This window comes from Polypterus senegalus, unplaced genomic scaffold (assembly GCF_016835505.1).
Source record: "Polypterus senegalus isolate Bchr_013 unplaced genomic scaffold, ASM1683550v1 scaffold_5815, whole genome shotgun sequence".
Classification (NCBI taxonomy): Eukaryota; Metazoa; Chordata; class Cladistia; order Polypteriformes; family Polypteridae; genus Polypterus; species Polypterus senegalus.
This window is the reverse complement of record NW_024383173.1, coordinates 3,826-25,000: the sequence shown is the minus strand read 5'-3', so window position 1 is coordinate 25,000 and position 21,175 is coordinate 3,826. Positions and strand designations below refer to the sequence as shown.

The window sequence follows — 21,175 nt, the reverse complement described above, 5'->3', positions numbered from 1 at the left end:
TATTTTTTTTTTTTGTTTGAGAAACATACAATTAAAAAAAACACAACTTTAAAAATAAAAATAAATTATCAAACAATGAAGACTCACTAATGTGCTTGTCCTGCGGTCTTGTACGTATGTTATCATCCAGTTGATGCACGGAACCGGCCAACCCTGTTTAATTTCAAAAGCAATAGGCGTGTGGTGGTGCTCAAACATAAAGAATGCAGGCAGTCACCTCCAGTTCGCCCTCTGGTGGTCGTTCCGAGTGTCAACTGGATGATAACGTGCATACGAGACCGTAAGATTACCCCTCACCCTACCCAGAAGGGGGTGGGTTAGGGTTGATTTCAGCCTACAGTATTTTTAGTCGACCAATGAGAAACGTGTGTATCAATCGCTCCAGCCATTCAGAAGTGATGCTGGAACATACATACAACATATTGACTTTTTATTTATATATATATATATATATATATATATATATATATATATATATATATATATAAATGAATGATGTCGACAGGAAAATAATTAAGTTATGCGTTAGCTGAATCGCATATAGACGTAAAGAGTTGACAGATTGCATATATTTTTCACTTAAACTGGTGTAAAGGTTATATACGTTTTAGGTCCATTAGAATTAATTAATATTAATTAATTATATCCATGGACAGAAAGTTTGTGTTTTTTAAATGAATTACGGTCCCAAAAACGCAGTATTGAAGTTTCCTTTAATTGAACCACATCTACAATGCAGTGACATATTTCATGCTTACGCATTTATACCACCAGTGACATTTTAGGCAGGATTGCTTTTGTTTAATAAAAGGCAGCATTTTTACAATTAATTGCACAGAAAAGACAATGGTCTAAACGTTTTTTACATTTAATAAATTCACAAACAAGCGTGTGGGATATTAACTAGATTTTTAGTCTGTCCAGAGGGGACTGGGCGGTATCATGGTCTGGAATCCCTACAGATTTTATTTTTTCTCCAGCCGTCTGGATTTTTTTGTTTTTCTGTCCCCCCTGGCCATTGAACCTTACTCTTATTCGATGTTAATGTTGATTTATTTTTTATAATTATGTCTTTCATTTTTCTATTCTTTAATATGTAAAGCACTTTGAGCTACTGTTTGTATGAAAATGTGCTATATAAATAAATGTTGTTGTTGTGGTGGGCTGGCGTCCTGCCTATGGTTTGTTTCCTGCCTTACGCCCTCGCCCTGTGTTGGCTGGGATTGGCTCCAGCAGACCCCGTGATCCTGTGTATATATATATATATATATATATATATATATATATATATATATATCGGGTTGGATAATGGATGGATTGATTTTTAGTCTGTTGAAGTACAGAGTTTTATAGTCGAAGGATTGCATATACTAAATTACACCTAGAGGAGGGTCATTTAAAAACATCATTTTTTCATGGGAATGTGTAAGGCAAAAACAGAGAAGTTAAGTGAAAAACAAACTTAAATGTATGCAATGCAATGTGTTGGACTTATTTTTCCAGCTGTGAAGTTTTCTATTTGTTGAACTGAGTATTCAAGAAGGCATTGTCGAGGTAACTTTTTATTAATTATGTCCAGAAAGACAGTGAGTGGATCATGCATGTTTTAATGTTTTATGCATTACATTCATACAAAAAAAAAAAAAAAAAGAACAGTGGAATTGGCATTTCTGCGGTTGACAAGCGATACGCACAAAGACGAAAGTGGAAGTGTGGAGCTTTGAAAGCATTTGAAGGATAAAAAATTTGCTACATTTGACAAATTATATTCACAGAAGAGACAGATGACGTGTACCCGCTATGATTAATCACATCACAGAGAAGGGAGGACTTGTTCTGTGTGTTTTATCACATTTTAGTCCACATACAAAACCATAGAAGGGTGTTTATTTTCATGTGAAAGGGTAACAGTAGAATAGTTCAAGGTCTTCTATTTTTGATTGATTACATGAACTGAGTTAATGTACCCTAGAAAAACAGTACCAAAAAATCCACAGAGAGTATTGCATTTGGTATTTCCACCTTGTATTTAATTTTTTTGTTTCAATATTTTTTTTTTTTTCATCTAACCTTTATCTAAAAGGACACGGTAAAAAAATAATAATAATCAAGATGCAGACATTACATCGGCTAATAAGAAGTCAGCTGATATGAAGCAGCACGATTATTTATAGCCTGCTGTACAAACACTCAAAGGAGTGTGTGGGTGCTTCATTTTGGCCTCTTTTTACCCTGTGAGGACTATTGGCAGTCCTTATGGTAATAAGTGTCAAGAGCTCAAAAGTAGAAATGTTACCATTTGTCTTGATTTTTATTAAACAGCAATCCAGTATGGACTGTCTGGCCGGCTTCCTGTCCGACTCGCTATCTCATTTAATCTTGTACCTCTCTCAGATTCTTGGCTATTTTGGGGTGAAATTTCACCCAAAGTTCTGGTGTGGTAAACAGCATAAGAACGAAAAAAAAAAAAAAGTGTTAAAACAGAATTTACACATATCAGAAACAAAATTTAAACAAGGTGTTTTTTCTGTATAACAATAAATTAGAATGGCAGTAAAAATCGTATGATCACATAAATTATTTTTAAGGAAGGCAGGAATCTGAAAATAGTATTTTAAACAAAACCTGCACCCTTTCTGTGCCGTTAGTCAGATGGTGACAAATTTATGACTACCGTTCTGGTAACAGATGTGTGAACAGGAGAGAATTGTAGTTTCAATGGCGGCTCAGTTGATCTAACACATACCCCTCTGCCCTCGCCTTTCTCTGCACTGTCCCAACTAACTCCCTCTGTTTAGCAGCTCCATGGGATTAATACATTGGCCAATGCTGCATTCAAGTGCTCTTGGACAGACGACAAATCCGAGTTGGAAACTCAATGTGAACGATCTAGAGCAACAAGTCAGACAATTCCGAGAAAACAAAGTCACCCGAATTGTCTGAGTTGTGATGTAATGCTGACTTTTCACCTTAGTCGATTGTATAAAATCCACCTTGATAAAATGGATAAGTATCTGTGCATTCACCTGCTTGCTATTTCATTATCATTCCAACAGATGGTGCATCACAAATTTTACTTTTACGAATTTCATACTAAATGGCATGTAACAGAGACATATGTTTTGTATGTTATTCTAACAGATGGCACATGACAAACATTTGTAGTAATACATTCTATTACTACAAAAACCTGTGACATACCATCTGTTAGAATGACAAACGCATTAATTTAATTACTGCATGCATTACAAAAATGGTGCACTGCAAATGTTAACATCAAGATCTACGCTGATTACTTAGATTTCAACTTATCTTAGATGGGCAGCACAGCTAGTAAAACATATAACCTGCTCAGCCATAAATGCCATTTTTGGGTCAAACTGTGTTTGGAACAAAGCGATACACATTTAATATGTTTATTTGGTCTTTACTTCTATGGGAAATGACATTTATTTTTAATTGCTTTTCTGTTTTTTTTTTTTGCAGACCAAGTAACAAATCAACCGTGACCTCGCATTGCTCCGAACAGCCTGAACGGAAACTCACACGATGCCCAGAAGACACGTCACAACTCGGAGTTCCGAATATTCCGAGGGCACAAGAAGGCAGCACAAGACAGAGTGGGACGGCCAATCAGCATACACCTTGTTCTTAAGTGCTTAACTCCACCTTGCATCGCCATTTGTTGGCTTTGATGAAAAGCCCACACTGAGGTTGGCGCAATGCTTAAAACAGATCTAAAAACAAAACAAAACAAAACAAAACAGCTGACACTGAAAGGGTGTGTCAGCACCATTTGACTGGGACTACATTTTCAGATAAGCAAAGTGCCCTTCATTATTATAATAATTATTATAATTTTTCCTCTCCCACTTCTAAGCTGCCGAAGTCCAGTGTGAAATGTTAAACCAAACAGTTATGTTTTCCTTTGAACGATGGTTCTCAAACTTCTTACCCATCCGCCATCTTTTCTGAACCATTTTCGTACACTTCTTATAAGCTACCCTTTCTCACAGTTCGAATTTTATCCAAACGAATGTACCCAAGAATACCCAAGTGCTTGTTCTAGAAATCAGTCCGAGAACCACTGGCTTAGAACAACTCTCTGTGACAAAACCACCTTAATGAATGAAACTGCTGCATAGTACAGAGTCTCGGTCATTTCAGTGGATGCCAGACAGCTATCCGAAGCATCTCTCAGGGTACATGGCTTCCTGCCTAACTATTATTTTAGTAAGGAAGCCCCCCTCTTCCAGATGCATACAAGCACTCAGTACGTCATGAAACCTTATTCATCCAATTCTTTTTTTTTCCTTTAATAAATGAACATCTAATTGCCTAATAAATCTGTTTCCTGTTCCATCACTGCAGACGGGCTACTTGTTGTCTCTAAAGTTTTTAAGTCCTCTGCTACAGCATGGCTTCCTTGGCTGCCCCTGTGAACTTTTTGATGATGTCTGAGATTGGACTTGGTCGAAAAGCATCGACTACAGTGGCTGCAGGAAAAGGGTTTCTCCTTGGTGTGGACCCGCCTGTGGCAGATAAGTTGCGTGGAGACACGGAAGGCCTTGCCGCAGTCCATGCACTGATACCTTTTTGGCTCTGTGTGGATACGCCGGTGGTTCTTTAGAGCCATGAGGTTTGAGAATTGCTTTTGGCAAGCTGAGCAAGAGAACAACCCGGTTTTGTGGCTGTTTTTGTGGTTGAGCAAGGATCCGGCGTGGCGGTATGTTTTTCCACAGTGCTCGCAGGCGTAGATCTTCTCTTCCACGTGGGTCTCTTGGTGTTCATGTAGAGCCTCCAGTGTTGGATGGAAACTTTTACATAGTTCGCATCTGTATATGGTAGTCCGTAATTGTCCAGCCTCTCCTTCAACACTGTTGCCCTCATCCTGACTGTCCTCTGAACAGTTGTTTTTGGTGAGCTGCGATCCAAGCAAGGGCAAAATTAATCTGCTCCGGTTTCTCTTATTGATCTTTAAAAAGTACAGAGGTTTGGTTTTGTGTAAGGTCTGGTGGTGGCAATAAGTTGCTTTGCTAGCAAATCCTCGACAGCAGAGGACACAATAGTATGGCCTCTCTTTCGTATGGACCCTCCTGTGGCTGATTAAGTGGGAGGACACTCTAAAAGCTTTCCCACAGTCCAGGCACTTGTAGCGTTTCACCTCGGAATGAATTCGGTGGTGGTTCTTGAGGGCAAGGAGGTTGGAGAACTCTTTTTGGCAGACAGTACAATGGTAGGTCCCAGTGGTATGAGTGTTCTTGTGGTTGAGCAGTGACCCAGCGTGACGGTACGTTCGACCACACTGATCACATCTGAATGGTCGGTCATCAGATTCCTGTTGACCAACGTCAACCTCACCTTGACTGGAGGAAATTTGGTTTCTGGAGACTTTAACTTCTGAGGAGTCTTCCGAGTCATTAGGACTTTTAGTGGAAGTATTGTGCGATTCCTGGAAGTTCATAATTTCTCCATTTTGACTTTGGGCACTACGCTGCTTTCCATTTCTACAATGATGATGCCTCAGACTGCTTTTACTGATGAAACCTTTGCCACAGTTTTTGCATCTGTGCGAAAGTTCACCAAGATGTAACTTCTGGTGGTTACGGAGGGCACTGGAAAGCCTAAAAGATTTCCCACAATCAAGGCAATGGTGGCGCTTCTTCTGGGAATGAATACGTAGGTGGTTTTTAAGGGCCATGGGGTTTGAAAACATTTTCTGGCAGATGTAGCACTCAAAACGGCCAGTCTTGTGAGTGTTTTTGTGGTTGAGCAGGCTACCTGCGTGGCGGTAAGTACGACTGCAGATATCACAGCGGAATGGGCGGTCCTCTGTTTCAAAGGGCACTTTTGAGCTAGATATCTGGTCAGGACCGGTCTTTTCTTTTTCAGGACTTTGGGCACTACTATCATCAAATGATACGGCACTACCATCACACGTATGTTCTGCTAGCTCCTGTTCTGTGGAGAAACTTTGCTTGCACACTTCACAACTGTGCCCACAAGGAACCTCACCTTTGATGTCAAGATGATCAGTAGCAGTAGTATCTACATTCCCTTTGCTCAGGTGCCCATTCTGGACACTTGATGCATTTCCCAAGCCCTTCCTTATGCTTCCAAGATGTGATTTTAGATGCCCTTTCTTGTAAGTCCTACCACATGCATGGGCTTGGTAGTGGATGAAGAGCTGTTTCTGACCTCTGAAAGCCTTGCCACAATCCAGGCATTTATACCTCTTGACAGCAAAGTGGATTCGCAGATGGTTCTTCATGGCCAGCTGATTAGGGTAGGTGTTGTGGCAAATTGTACAGTAGAAATGTCCCGTCTTGTGTGACTTTTTATGATTGACCAAACTGCCCGCATGCCTGTATGTCCTACCACACTGATCGCAACAGTAGGGACGTTGATCATCTGCGACAGCACTGAATTGTACATCTTCTGCCTCAGCTGTAACTTGTTCAGTCTTAACTTCTGCCTTTGATGGAGGTAATCCACCTGGTTCTATTTCCAAAGACTCCGAATTGAGGTGGCCCGTTACTTTTGATTGGCACAAGTGCTGATCTTCTGGCTGATACATCTCCCCGCAGCTGTTACAGATCAGGAGCTGCTTCACACCCTTGATATCTGGGTTATGGCTGGCCGTTTCCTGAGTTTCTTCCCCAGTAGCTTTGTTCCCCATAGCACCTGTGTCTATTGGATAACTGGGCCCATTGATTTCAGGCTGTTTTAGGTCATACTGGACTGCACTGGAGTTTTGATTAACAGACACGGAATGCATCAGCTGGTGAAGGTGAAAGTTGACCTGCTTGGCCCGAATTTGTTTCTCTAAATGGATCCTCTGATGACTCATCAGCTGCTTTTGAAGTTTGAAAGCTTTTCCACAGTCTGTGCATTTGTGTCTGATGATGAGAGAGGAGAAAGAAACATGAAACATTTACTTACTTGTTGCTACCAGGTACATATTGTATTGTATAGTCAACACAACCTTGGTAATCTTCAGAACATAATAATAATAAAAGTCTAACAGATGCATTAAGAAATGAAGTCATAAAGAAGTAGCTACGTAGAAATTTACAGTGGGGAAAATAAGTATTGAATGCGTCAACGTTTTTCTCAGTAAATATATTTCTAATGGGGCTATTGACATGACATTTTCACCAGATGTCGGTAACAACCCAAGTAATCCAGACATACAAAGAAATCGAAACAAATAAGTCCATAAATTACATGTAATAAAGTGGAATGACACAGGGAATAAGTATTGAACACGCTTACTGAAATTTATTTAACACTTAATAGAAAAGCCTTTGTTGGTAATGACGGCTTCAAGACGCCTCTTATATGGAGAAACTTGTTGCATGCATTGCTCAGGTGGGATTTGGGCCCATTCATCCACACAAACTGTCTTCAAATCTTGAAGGTTCCGGGGGTCTCTTCTATGAACTCTGATCTTCAGTGCTTTCTATAGATTTTCAATTAGATTCAAGTCGGGTGATTGACTGGGCCATTCTAGCAGCTTTGTTTTCTTTCTCTGAAACCAATTGAGAGGTTCCTTGGCTGTGTGCTTGTCTTGCTGAAATTTCACCCCTCGTTTCATCTTCAGCAACCTGTTAGATGGCAGCAGATGCTTATGAAGAATGTCAAGGTTCATTTTCTCCATTGATCTTTCCTTATTTATATGAAGTGTGCCAGTATTTGGGGGTGATCTGAAGTGCTACTTCTCCTCCAAACATGGTGTGCAATGAAATCCAAAGAGTTCAATTTTGGTCTCGACTGACCAGATTCTATTCTCCCAGTTTTTCATTGGTTTGTCCGAATGTTCTGCAGCAAACTTTAAATGAGCTTCAACTTGCTTTTTCTTCAGTAGTGGAGTCTTCAGTGGTGAATGAGCATAGAGGCCATGGCAGTTGAGTACATTACTTAATGTTTCCTGCTAATTCCAGGTCTTTCTGAAGCTCTCGGTGAGTGGTCCTTGGCTCTTGGACAAATCTTCTGATTATTCTTTTAACTCCTCTGCTAGAAGTCTTACGAGGAGCACCTGGTTGTGGCCGGTTTATGGTGAAATGATGTTCTTTGCACTTCTGGATTATGGCCACAATGGTGCTCACTGGAACATTCAGAAGTTTTCAGATTTCAGCTGTTTTCTTGGCTTTCCATGCCTTTTACCACCTCTTTTACTTCATGTGTTCAATATTTTTCCCTGTGTCATTCCACTTTTTTACACATAACTTAACTTAATGTATGGACTTATTTGTTTTAATTTCTTCGTATGCGTGGATTACTTGGGTCGTTACCGACATTTGGTGAAAATTTCATGTCAATAGCCTCATTAGAAATATACTTAATGAGAAAAAAGTTCACACATTCAATACTTATTTTCTCGCTGTATCATTTGTGCAGGGATTCCTTTTTGTAGCTGTTGTAGCTATATTGGCTTTGAGGTGTGTGTCTACTAGGGGGCATCTCACAACCACAAACCCTTGACACAGCTTCACAGACATGGTTTCAGGTGCAAATACAGGGATTTAATTTTCACAAATAACTTATACAGGTTTCCTTCTTTACACACTCCACAATTCCACCCTTCGTCACTCCTCTCTGGTGAGTTTTGCCTAACTACTCTCCCGAATTTGACTCGTTTGGGTGAAGTGGAACAGCCTCCTTTATACCAGACCCGGCAGTACGTCTGGTGCTATCAACCTTGCGTCCAGAAAGCATTTCTGGGTCAGACAGAAGCTTCTTGTGACAGGAGAGCCTGTCTCCAGCAGCTTTCCTCAGTCCTGGTCCTGGAGGGCCACAGTGGCTGCAGGTTTTCATTCCAGCCAGTTTCCTAATTAGAAATCAGTCCTTGCTAATAATGAAACTTGGTATTTCACTTAAAGCCATGTTAGCATTTTCATTCATCACAGACAAATTTTAGTTACGTTGTAGATCAGAGGTCCTCAATTACCGTCCTGGTGGTCCACAAAGGCTGCAGATTTTCTTAATTAGAATCCATTTATTTACTACTAAAGCAATACATTTTTGGGGGATTAATTTTAGTTATCTTGTCTGTTACAATTTAGAAACCTTAATTATTTTAGTTTTTAGTAGCTGCATTTAAGTTTTCATTGTTGCCTGTTTTCTTAACCATACATTTATTTAATAATGAAATACAGATAACCAATAAACCAGCAGCTCTCCAGCTAAAGTGCTTCCTTTTAAACCTGTGCATATGCGCCATGCAGTATTTATGTTAAAAAATGCTTAGAAATAAATGAGAGGGGAACCGGAGGGACCGTTAAGTTTAAATCTGTTCTGGTCTCACAGAAGTGAACTCTATAGGGCAATTCATATTTCTCGTGGATGAATGAAAGCACTAACAAGCCAAACAGTTACATATCAAGTTTCATTATCAGTAGGGATTGCCTTCCAATTGGCAAACTAGTTGGAAGGAAAACCTACAGCCCTCCAGGACTGTGACTGGGGACCCCTGTCCTAGAGGTTACAACTCCTACAGACATATACTGCATGCAACCCAGTGATATACTGGGGTAACACATGACCCTGGGAGACAGCCTCCTTCCATCCGACTTAGAAAGGTACCACTAACCAACCCAATCGGGATGCTTGTCTGTCCTTCCATTATAAAGGCCCCCAGGCCAGGTAAGAATCCATCCACCCCAGACATGATGGCATCCTGCAGCCCCTACCATCTATGACAGCTGTCATTGTAAGCAGTGTGTTTTCCAGTGTTAAAACAGGTCTATTCATGGCTCTAACACTCTCTGATGAACACACATATACATAAATGAATAAACAGAGGTCCCAGACAGGAGCAGAACAGAAAGGGCAAGAAAAGTCTAAAACAGGACAGCAGCATTTACCACTGCTTTATTCTGTAAACGGAGTCTTGTCAGTGAATGTTCTTTATGGACTTGCAGGCTTCTTCCAACAAACTCCCATAGAAACATAACTTATGTGGATTAGTGTTGGATTAGAACTAAAATTTTACCTTCAGTACTTCGTCACGCATGTGTGCCTGGGGAACACCTTCCTGTCTCTGCTGAGGTAAGTGGCATCAACTTGGGCCAGGGTTTTCTGGGCACTCATGCTAACTTGTTTCTCCTTTTCCACCCTCAGCTTGCAAGGCCAACTAACCTGACTGTAGCACCCAGAGCTGGTCCTAGAAAACAGAATGGTCCCGATAGATGGCATCTGACTTTGGACCCAGAACCTGAACTGAAGCAAGAGCCAGTGAGTTATCTACATCTCACTAACCTGGGAAAACTTTTATTTGTTAGGCTGTTGTGTCATCTTTTTCACTTTTGCCCCTGTGCACAGCTTTTGTTTATCTGGTTTATTAAATGGGAACTCCCGGCAGATGCCCCAACATTCAAAGCAGCTTGTGATATTCTGTGTACCAGTCACAACTGATACCAGCTTTTACACTGCAGTACCAGTACCAAAACAATACCGAAGCAAATAATGGATAACCTATAACTAAGGGTCCCGGCTGCTTCATTTCCCCAGCACTTCACTCTACAAAGAATTTTGAGGAGCAGGGGGAGGAACAGGTATTAGAGGAGTGGGTCCCTCCCACCCCAAACCCAGCGCCGCAAGGGTTTCCAGCACATTAATATAAACAAGTATGACAAACTGGGTCCACCTTGGTGACTGAAGCCAGATGATATTTGTATATTTGTGATGAAGTCTGTGGCGATGGGTGAGTTTTTAAGTAAATAATTGCATCCCAAAAAGTGCAGGCTCTGATTGGGCGAACAAGTGAGCTTCGCACTTGGGGACAGGTGGGGTGCCTGGCTGATTACAAAGGTGCGTGCAAATATGAGACAGGTGCCTCGTTATTGTCTTGGAGGGAGTGGAGCATTCACACCTGTGCCCGATTAGAGAGGCTGAGCATAAGAGGAGCCTGCATGGGACAAAGGGGGAAACAAGTGAAAAAAAGTTGGAGGTTAAAGAAAGGAGAGAAGCAGGCAGGAAGGGGAGAGATCTGGTACAAGACAGCGAGATAGAGAGAAGTACCTAGGGGAGAATACGATGGGACACTCAGCGGCTTAAGAAGACCACTCCAGGTGAGTGGCTTAGGGAGTAAGTCCAGGGAAAGGCATTGGGAGTCGAGGAAGGGAGGCTCAGCATGGTGCCCTGCGAGGGCTAAAGACAACAGCAGGGATCTAAGGCTTGGAGGAGTGAGGTTTGCCACGCCGCCCTGCCAGGTGCCATGGGCAGCAGTGATCCATACCACAAGTAGAAGATTGGCTGTGATTGTTAGTTGGGTGTCTCCTCTGATGGAGGGACCAGGGCAGGGTAAGCAAAGGAGACATCAATTTTAAAAGGATGCATCATAAATGGAGAATTTAATAAGCTTCCTGCCTTTAAGATTTCAACCTAACTTTGATTGATTATTTATTTGATGGATTTTTAAATTCCACAAACTGCACTCTTTTTATGGATCATTTATTGAGAATTTTGACTGCACTGCTGGACACTTAAAAGCACTGTTCAATTTTGCACCAACCCATTGTCTGGATGTATGTGTCCTCACCAGCCTGGCTCATCTCTGTTATGACTATGAACGACCCAGGTTCAGGAGGCCCCCCAATGCCAAATGGGAGCATGGAGGCAACCCAGACCGTCGTAATATTACACTGAAGAGCAGTTCACCATAGAGGTCCCATCATGCAAGCATTTACTTCCGGTAGTTAAATTTGTCCAATGCTAGTACCATATCGGTTTTAAAATTGTATTTTTCAGCACTTCTTTCGGTACCACACAACACTAATGTGGACACCTGTCTGACATTACCTGCATTTCAGAGGGTACTAACATACAGGGTGGTCCAGATCTAATTATACAAATCCAGATCGTCTGGATGATTTTGATTTATGCAGAGACAATTCTAGTTCGGCGTGAAGACAACTCTTCATGTTGTCAGTTCGCACACTTCTCGATGGTCCAGGATTTTTCAGGTGATTGTCTATGTAATAAACTTAAGTTATAGTGTAATAAAAATTGCATAATTAGATCCGGATCACCCTATAGAAGAGGGCAGAGCAAACATTGGTATGTTAGCATCACTGATAGGTAAAAATCAGACACATGAAGTGGACTCACCTCTTTACATCAAAGTGGACCCTCTGGTGATTCTTGAGAGCGAGAAGGTTATAGAAACGCTTCTGGCAAACAAAGCAGCGGAAGACACCAGTCTTGTGAGATTTCTTGTGGTTGAGAAGACTGCCAGCATGTCGATAAGCACGACCACACTGGTCACACTGATATGGCCTCTCCTCGTCATTTCCACCATCCAGACTTTCCTCCTTTTCCTGATTATCAGGAATGGACAGGTTTTGAAACACAGGCCCATTAGAGACCGGCACTTCTCCTTGGCCACACTGATGACTGTCCAACTCGATAAAAGTCTTGAAACTTAATCCACATTCTCCGCAAATCTGATCTTTGTTTTCCAATGAGGTCTCAACTTCACTATTTTCGTCTTTCAAGGTCTTTAATTCAAGGGGCTCATTAATGAAAATTTCATTTTTAGCCTCGGGAATTTCCTCTGTATCTGTTGGCTCCAACTGCAAATTGGTTGACGTTTCTTCGTGATGAGTGAGTCGATGTTGATGGAAATCAGTCTCGTTTGAGAAGCTCTCACCACACACGCTGCAGATTCGAAGACTGCTTTCATCCATCGAGTGGGAAGGATGATCAGCATCCGTGTGCGTGTGGCTACGGAGATGACTCTTGAGTGCAGAAAGGGTGGCATAATGGTTCCCACACACAGAACACTGGCAGATTTCAGAAATGTCAGTTACCTCTTTGTGATCAGGCAGCTCCACATGCTTCTGGGCTGGGCCACTCTTTCTACGTTTGGAACCCTTTAGTCCAGAAGAGGAATTCTCCAAAGGAAGATTCTCCCTCAGTTGTTGGTAGTCATTTCTTGGGTGGAAATTATCAACCCCATTCTGGAATATTAAAGCATCCAACCCTTGTTTCTGCAAAAGACAACGATGGCTTTTGATGCCAGCAATGTCGCCGTAAGTCTCTCCACAATCTGCACACATGTGCCGCTCTGCTTGGAAGTGGGAGCTTATCTGTTGCTGATTGTCCAGTTCAATTTGAGCATGCTCAGCATGCAAAGATCCCATCTCATTTTCCAAATGAGAACTCTCACCTGCGGTCTCTGCATCAAGATTGGCATCCTGGCTCACGAGCAGCTCGGTGGCTTCCTGCAGGTCATGATGCGGTACCATGATCACTCCATTAATATGTGATACCAAGTGCTGCTTCCACAATGCTTCAGTCGAATATGTCTGGTAACAAATGTGGCAGCTGTAAAGAGCTTCTGGAGTCCCTGATTCGCTGTTGTCCATGGGCTCATTAGAAAGCCAGTAGGAGCTATTCAGGCTGCCAGTCCTGTCCAAAATTTGGGGAAGAGGCTTGGATTTATGAATTCGCAAATGACTTTTTAAGGCAGCAAGGTTTGGGTATTGCTTTCCACAGACTGAGCACTGATAAATCCCAGTCTGGTGAGATCTCTTGTGGTTTATAAGGCTACCTGCGTGGCGGTAACTCTTGCCACACTGTTGGCACCGGAACCGCCGTTCACCATCCATAGAGTCATGTTGTGCATTAGACCTTCTAGTAGACTCTTCACTTCCATGCAGAAGACTAGCTTTGATCACAATTTCCTCCGAGGGGGTATTCTCACTACAAGAAGGCTGGAAGGCTTTGTGAGGTGAATTTTTATCACCGTCTTCATTTTGCACTGCAGTGCCGTGGGTTAAGTAATGCTCCTTAAGGCTATTGGGTTCTGGATAGCTCTCTCCACAACAGGCACATGTAAAAGCCAGCCCATTAACAACCTCCTGTGCTTCACTGTGCCCCTCACTCTCAAAAGGCTCTGTATTAGAAGATGGCTGGTAGCTATCTGCAGTAAGCTCAGGATTTTGTGTGCTAGCATAGTCATGTGAAAGGTCGCCTCCTTCAGTAAATCCATCAAGGTGATCCAATGGCAAAGAAATGTTATTATGCAGCATAACATGGTCTTGAAATTCAGATTCATCTGCGAACGCCACCTCGCATAGATGGCAGAAGTTGCTTTTCTCTGTGTCACTGATGCTGCTACCCGCATGAGAAACAAGCAGATCTTGAGGGATATCAGAATGTTCAAAGTAAGGAGGCTGCAATGATCTGTTTGAAGTGGACTTGGGGTGGATTCTCAGGTGGCTACTCAAAGCGGCCAGATTATTAAACTGTTTGAAACATATGCGACACTCAAAAGCGCCCAGCTGGTGCGATTTTTTGTGGTTGATTAGGCTACCATGGTGTCTGTAGGTTTTTTCGCATTGGTTGCACTTGAAAGGTCTATCGTCCGTGTCTTCAGACACTGGTTTGCTGTCATTACCCCTTCTGTTTTTAATCAGCCCATCCCTCAGTGGAGTTGAAGTTTTGTGATTAGGCGGCTGAAAACAAAAGTGTCTTTTCAAACTGCTAATGTCCCCAAACAGCTTTCCACAATCACTGCAAGAAAAACTTGGAAGTCCATTATGAGCGACTCTGTCCCCTTCAAGGGAACTTGAATCACTGGCCTCATTAGCACCATAGACTATTCCTGTGGCGTCGGGTAAAAGATGAGAGTCGGAATGGTTGCCAGCATTGGACACAACAGCATTTTTATGAGGTGCTTCAGAACCATCAGTAGAAAGCATGTTGGAAGCATTTCTAGGTCTCAAAGGAAGGTTCTCTGAAGAGTCGGAGCTATCTGCTCCCAGAGAACCCGACATGTTTAGCTCATTTGCTGCAGAGTCATTGGCGTGCAATTCGCTAATGTGCACGGCCAGCTGAGACTGACTCCGAAAGCTCCTTCCACATACCGTGCAGTGATGGGTTCTTTCCGTGTGGCACCTCTGGTGGGTAGCAAGTTGGGCGGCCAGCCTGAAAGCCTTGCCACACACTTGGCATTGGAAACTCTTGCCCTGTGTGTGGATACGCACGTGATTTTTCAGAGCCAGGGGGTTGGTAAGCTGCCTTCCGCAAATGGGGCAATGGAAAAGTCCCACCTCATGAGTCTTCTTATGATTCACCAGGCTGCCAGCATGCCTGTAACCTCTGCCACATTGGTCACACTTAAAGCGGCGGTCCTCATCCTGAAGGTAGTGACTTTCCACGTGCTCCAGCATGTCTGGCCACGTGGGGCAAACCGTGTCACACTGCTTGCATTGAAAACTGTCCTGACTGCTTTGGCCTTGCATGTCTCTAGAAAAGGCAAAATGCACAAAACATGAAAAACTCTGTGAGGTAACCACCTTGCAGGAAGACGTCTCATTTAAACACAGGCTGTGTTAGTCCACAAGGCCTGTGACACACGAGGTTCAGGTTTTCCATGTCCACAGCCATGTTACTGGTTTTTGTTTTCTGAGGTTTCGAGGGTTTATTTCAGCATCATAATTTTAGTGTTTCTTCTGGCCCTATCCAGCAGTTTATGACAGATCCATATTAAGGCATTTGGGAGATCTATGGAGTGAGAAAAAAAAAAAAGGGAAGAATTAGGTCAGACGTCTGAGAGTCTCAAAAAGCAACACACTTAAGGTTTCAAAAACACACGTAATTTAGTGTTTGACACGGAAGTGTTTACAGCTTTTGAGCACATCTTATTTTAAAATAAAAGTAATAAAATCAGGACTTTAAGATGTAATTAGTACTTTTACATAGACAAGTTCATTCAATCAATAAAATAACAAGCAATAACAACATAAACGAATTTTAAAACAGAGACCATTTATAAAGAATTCACTGGCACTGTGACAACTAGCCTTAACCCTGCAGTTCATGGAAAAATAATATCGAGGCTCAGTGAGAAAATGTGCTGAGTTCATTTTTCTCGGCTTAAGATTTTGGAAAAATAATACTTTGCGTTCACTGTGTCAGTTCAAGAGTGAAAAGTCAAATAGAAAACCTTCAAGACGAGCAGAGCAACATATACTTGGAAATGCGTAGTTCTTTACAGCAATGGTTTATTCCAACCTGAAATAATGGATAAATTGATTGAAATTAGGTTGTTGATTCGGTGGGCCTCTCTTGAAGTGATGTTACCAGCCCAGCACACCACAGCGCAGAAAACTGCACTGACCATCACGGAGCGTTAGAAGATGTGAAGGATGTTGATTCTCACATTAAAGGAACAATCTCCTAAGGACGAAGAGCCTGATCTGCCCTTTCTTCTCTAGTTCCTCTGTGTTACAAGATCAGTCCAGCCTGTCATTGACGTAGACTCCCAAGCACTTGTAGGAGCGCTTCACCTCCAAATCCACTGCTTGAATAGTGACTGGACATGGAGGCTCCTTGGTGTGGTGAAAGTCAATCAGCAATTCCTTAGGTTTTGCTCATGTTAAGCTGCAGGCAATTCTCAAAGTCCTCTCTCCCTGTCTCATCCCCCTTATTGATACACCACAGTTGCAGAATGAAGGAAGTGTGGGATAGGATGAACATCATCACTGGCTGCAGCTCGAAGCGGGGTGCCACCATCGAGAGATGCGTGGAGAGAGCAAACCAAATGAATAACTTCTTTAACAGGTTTGACCACCCTAACCAACTCTCACCTTGGAGTACTGCACCCTCCACCCATCCTCTGCTGATACCAGAATAGGAGAGACATCCCCACCCACAATTACAGCAGCACAGGTGAGCAGAGAGCTGAGGAGACTTCGTGCCAGCAAAGCAGCAGGTCCAGATGGAGTATCGCCACGACTGCTGAAGGCCTGTGTAGCGGAGTCCTCTACAGCGCATCTTCAACCTGAGCCTGGAACAGGGGAGACTCCCGAGGCTTTGGAAAACATCTTGCATCACCCAAGTCCCAAAGGTATCACGTTCAGGTGAGCTAAATGACTTCCGGGCTGTTGCCCTGACGTCACATGTGATGAAGACCATGGAGCGGCTGCTGCTTCACTACTTGAGGCCACAGGTCCGCCACGCCCTCGACCCTCTGCAGTTCGCATACCAGGAGAAGGTGGGAGCGGAGGATGCCATCATCTATATGCTACACCAACTATACTTCCTCAGAAGGCTGGCATCCTTCAAGATCTCCAATAAGATGCTGCAGATGTTCTATCAGACGGTTGTGGCGAGTGCCCTCTTCTACGCGGTGGTGTGCTGGGGAGGCAGCATAAAGAAGAGGGACGCCTCACGCCTGGACAAACTGGTGAGGAAGGCAGGCTCTATTGTAGGCATGGAGCTGGGCAGTTTGACATCTGTGGCATAGCGACAGGCACTGAGCAGGCTCCTGTCAATCATGGAGAATCCACGGCATCCACTGAACAGGATCATCTCCAGAGTGAGGAGCAGCTTCAGCGACAGACTGCTGTCACCGTCCTGCTCCACTGACAGACTGAGGAGACCCCACACTATGAGACTCTTCAATTCCACTCGGGGGGGTAAACGTTATACAAAGTTATTGTCTGTTATACCTGCATTGTTATCACTCTTTAATTTAATATTGTTTTTTTAATCAGTATGCTGCTGCTGCTGGAGTATGTGAATTTCCTCTTGGGGTTAATACAGTATCTATCTATCTCATTAATGCAGAATCAGCTGAGAATTTCTGCAAGTGACACGGGTACATGTGTGCCTTTTTTAATGATGTCCAGTCAATTCAACTGGAGTCCACCTATGACGTATTACGTTCACAGAACATCTCAAATTAAATTAAAGCAAACAGATGGCACCAGACCACAGTTTGGAGCTCCACAGCAAAGAGTCTGAATATCCACTTTCATGAATGAGATGTTTCAGTTTTCAAGTTTTTAAATAAAATTTGTTTCTGAGAAAACTTTTTCACTTTTATCACTATGGGCTATTGAGTGTAGAATGATAAGCAAAACTTTAAAATTAAATCCACAACACAATAAAGTGAGCAGAAAGTGAGGAGGGGTCTGAATAATTTCTGAATCCATGGTAATGTTAAGTGATTGAACGTTTATCATTGACAGCCTACTTTTGAGCATCCCAGTTTCTTTACGAACGTGAAACAAAACAAACGTACATCACATTGGCAAAGGCGTTCGGCTCACAGTACCGCAAATTCTACCTCATTGAAGATTGTCTGAAACAGATGATAAACTTCCCCTACCCCAAAATGAAAGTAGATGAGGGCAAATAAATCTACACCTTTTTTTCTTTGTTAATAAATATTTACATTCGCACACAAATTAATAACTTGATAAAGCAAGTAAACAAATACTCTATATAAACAAACTGATGGAAAATAAGAAAATGAAAATTACAGGGTGGCTTGTGGTTTTGTTTGGATGCGTTGTCGAAACAGACATGTTTACTTACACATCTGATCCTTCCACCATAAGCTCTGAGCAATTTTCCCTTTGTAGTCGGTGTGTGTTCCTTTAGGTACGGGGCAATCATCTATTAAAAGGTTTCCAATTGACTGAAGCCCAAATGGATTTCATTAAAACGCCACTTCAGTGATCAATTAAAAATAATTTATAGGTTGTTACAACGGCCCTGTAATATGTTATCATCGTGTCTTTAAGTGACACTTACGAGATTACATACAGTATCTCTAAAATGCGAGTACACCCCTCACATTCTTGTAAATATTTTATTATACCTTTTCATGGGACAACACTGAAAATATAACACTTTGCTACAATGTACAGTAGTCCGTGTACAGCTTGTATAACGGTTTAAATTTGCTGTCCCCTCAAAATAACTCAACACACAGCCATTAATGTCTAAACCGCTGGCATCAAAAGTGAGTACACCCTTAAGTGAAAAATATCCAAATTGTGCCCAAAGTGTCAATATTTTGTGTGGCCACCATCATTTTCCAGCACCCTTGGGCATGGAGTTCACTAGAGCTTCACAGGTTGCCACTGGAATCCATTTCCACTCCTCCATGACGACATCACGGAGCTGGTGGATGTTAGAGACCTTGCGCTCCTCCACCTTCCATTTGAGGATGCCCCACAGATGCTCAATAGGGTTTAGGTCTGGAGAAATGCTTGGCCAGTCCAGCAACTTTACTCTCAGTTTCTTTAGCAAGGCAGTGGTCATCTTGGAGGGGTGTTTGGGGTCATTATGTTGGAATACTGCACTATGGCCAAGTTTCCGAAGGGAGGGGATCATGCTCTGCTTCAGTATGTCACAATACATGTTGGCATTCATGGTTCCCTCAATGAACTGTAGCACCCCAGTGCCGTCAGCACTCATGCAGCCTCAAACCATTACACGTCCACCACCATGCTTGACTGTAGGCAAGACACACTTGTCTTTGTACTCCACACCTGGTTGCCGCCACATACGCTTGACACCATCTGAACCAAATAAGTTTATCTTGGTCTCATCAGACAACAGGACATGATTCCAGTAATCCATGTCCTTAGTCAACTTGTCTTCAGCAAACTGTTTGTGGGCTTTCTTTTACATCATCTTTAGAAGAGGCTTCCTTCTGGGACGACAGCTATGTAGACCAATCTGGATATGACTCTGAGAACGTGCACTCAAGTTCTACAGACCATGGCAAGGCCTGTTCTGAGTGGAACCTATCCTGTTAAACCTGTTGCTGTATGGTCTTGGCCACCGTGCTGCAGCTCAGTTTCAGAGTGTTGGCAAACTTCTTATAGACTCGGCCATCTTTATGGAGAGCAACAATTCTTTTTTTCAGATCCTAAGAGAGTTCTTTGCCATGAGGTGCCATGTTGAACTTCTAGTGACCAGTACGAGAGAGTGTGAGAGCAATAAAACCAAATTTAACACACCTGAGAACTTGTAACACTAACAAGTCACATGACACTGGGGAGGGAAAATGGCTAATTGGGCACAATTTCGACATTTTTCACTTAGAGGTGTACTCCCTTTTGTTGCCAGGGGTTTAGACATTAATGGCTGTGTGTTGAGTTATTTTACACTGTTATACAAGCTGTGCACTGACTACTTTATATTGTGTCAAAGTGTCATATCTTCAGGGTTGTCCCATGAAAAGATATAATAAAATATTTACAAAAATGCGAGGGGTGTACTCACTTTTGTGAGATATTGTATATCAAGGCACACTCCAAAATATTTGCCTAAGGTTGTGCCCGTAAGTTGACATAACCCTGGCAGAATTTGTAAGATGTGTACCATTTTTTTTTTAAAACAAACCTGAGAGATCAGGTATAATTTGAATAGGATTCAAACTAAACTATTAGTCACGACAGAACAGCGCAATCCACAGCAAGAAAGGAAATAAAAAGATGGCCCACTTCAAAAGTTTGCATACCTTTAGTTCTTAATGTCATGTATTGTCCCTTTTAGCATCAATGGCGGCTTTCCATCTTCTCTGCTATTAAATGAGGCTAGTTACAGTAATTTCTCAGGTGTTTGAAATCTTTCTGAGTCTACATGACTGTCTCTTAATATTAATGGAAACCCTAATTTTCCACTCGTCAATAAGAGTTTGAACACTGATCTTTGGATGCCTTTTTCTGGTTTATAAAGTTGAGCTACTTTCTCACACAGATCTTTGTATAGTTCCATTTCTTCAGTAACCAGTAACCACGGAGAACACTTTACTTACTTTTGTCGGCACATTATTGCAGGCCTGAGCTACCACCAAGTCATCTGTGCTCATCCTGTTAGATCTCCCTTCGGCCTTTGACACGGTCAACCACCTGATCCTTCTTGCCACCCTGTCTGAGTTAGGCAGCTCTGGGACAGCGCCAAGGTAGTTTGAGACGTCTTCAGGGAGATCTTACTGTGTGTCCTGAAGTGGAAAGACGTCAAGAGTGCACTAAGCAAGCACGGGGTTGCACAGAGGATCAGTGTCGGGCCTCCTTCTCCTCCTCTCTCTCTATATACACATCTTCACTTGGCTCTACCATCCTATTAATCTTCCTCTCTGTGCTATGCTGAAGTTACACAGCTCTACCTGTCATTCCCTTCAGAGGACCTCATGGAATCAGCTAGAATTTCTGCATGTCTCACTGACATTATAACCTGCATGAAGGAACACCATCTCAGCCACAACTTGGCAAAGACGGACCTTCTTGTTATCCCAGCTCGCTTGTCTATTCAGCTCCCCATCTCTGTTCAGTTTGTCTCATTTTTGCTAACACCAAGCTGAGAAACAACCATGGGGTGGTGATCGATAACAAGCTGTCCTTCAAGGACAGCGTAGCATGTA

At 42.5% G+C, this 21,175-nt stretch overlaps 1 protein-coding gene across 1 annotated transcript; it reads right to left on the bottom strand.

Annotated features, from left to right (window-relative positions):
• Positions 1-1,870: 1,870 nt before the first annotated feature.
• Positions 1,871-20,958, bottom strand: znf646 (zinc finger protein 646). The gene is made up of 3 exons (XM_039743038.1): positions 20,570-20,958; positions 12,112-15,513; positions 1,871-6,899 (listed from the first exon to the last, which is right to left on the bottom strand). Exons 2-3 carry the CDS (start codon positions 15,249-15,251, stop codon positions 4,331-4,333), a joined length of 5,709 nt encoding a protein of 1,902 aa, XP_039598972.1. The 5' UTR covers positions 15,252-15,513; positions 20,570-20,958; the 3' UTR covers positions 1,871-4,330.
• Positions 20,959-21,175: the final 217 nt, after the last annotated feature.

Bases quoted from the DNA above. Each gene is read 5' to 3' on its own strand.
- znf646 (XM_039743038.1), bottom strand. From the start codon at position 15,251: ATGCAAGGCCAAAGCAGTCAGGACAGTTTTCAATGCAAGCAGTGTGAC. The intron at 6,900-12,111 runs GTGAGTCCACTT...TCTCATCATCAG, and splicing joins GTCCACTTTGATGTAAAGAG to ACACAAATGCACAGACTGTG.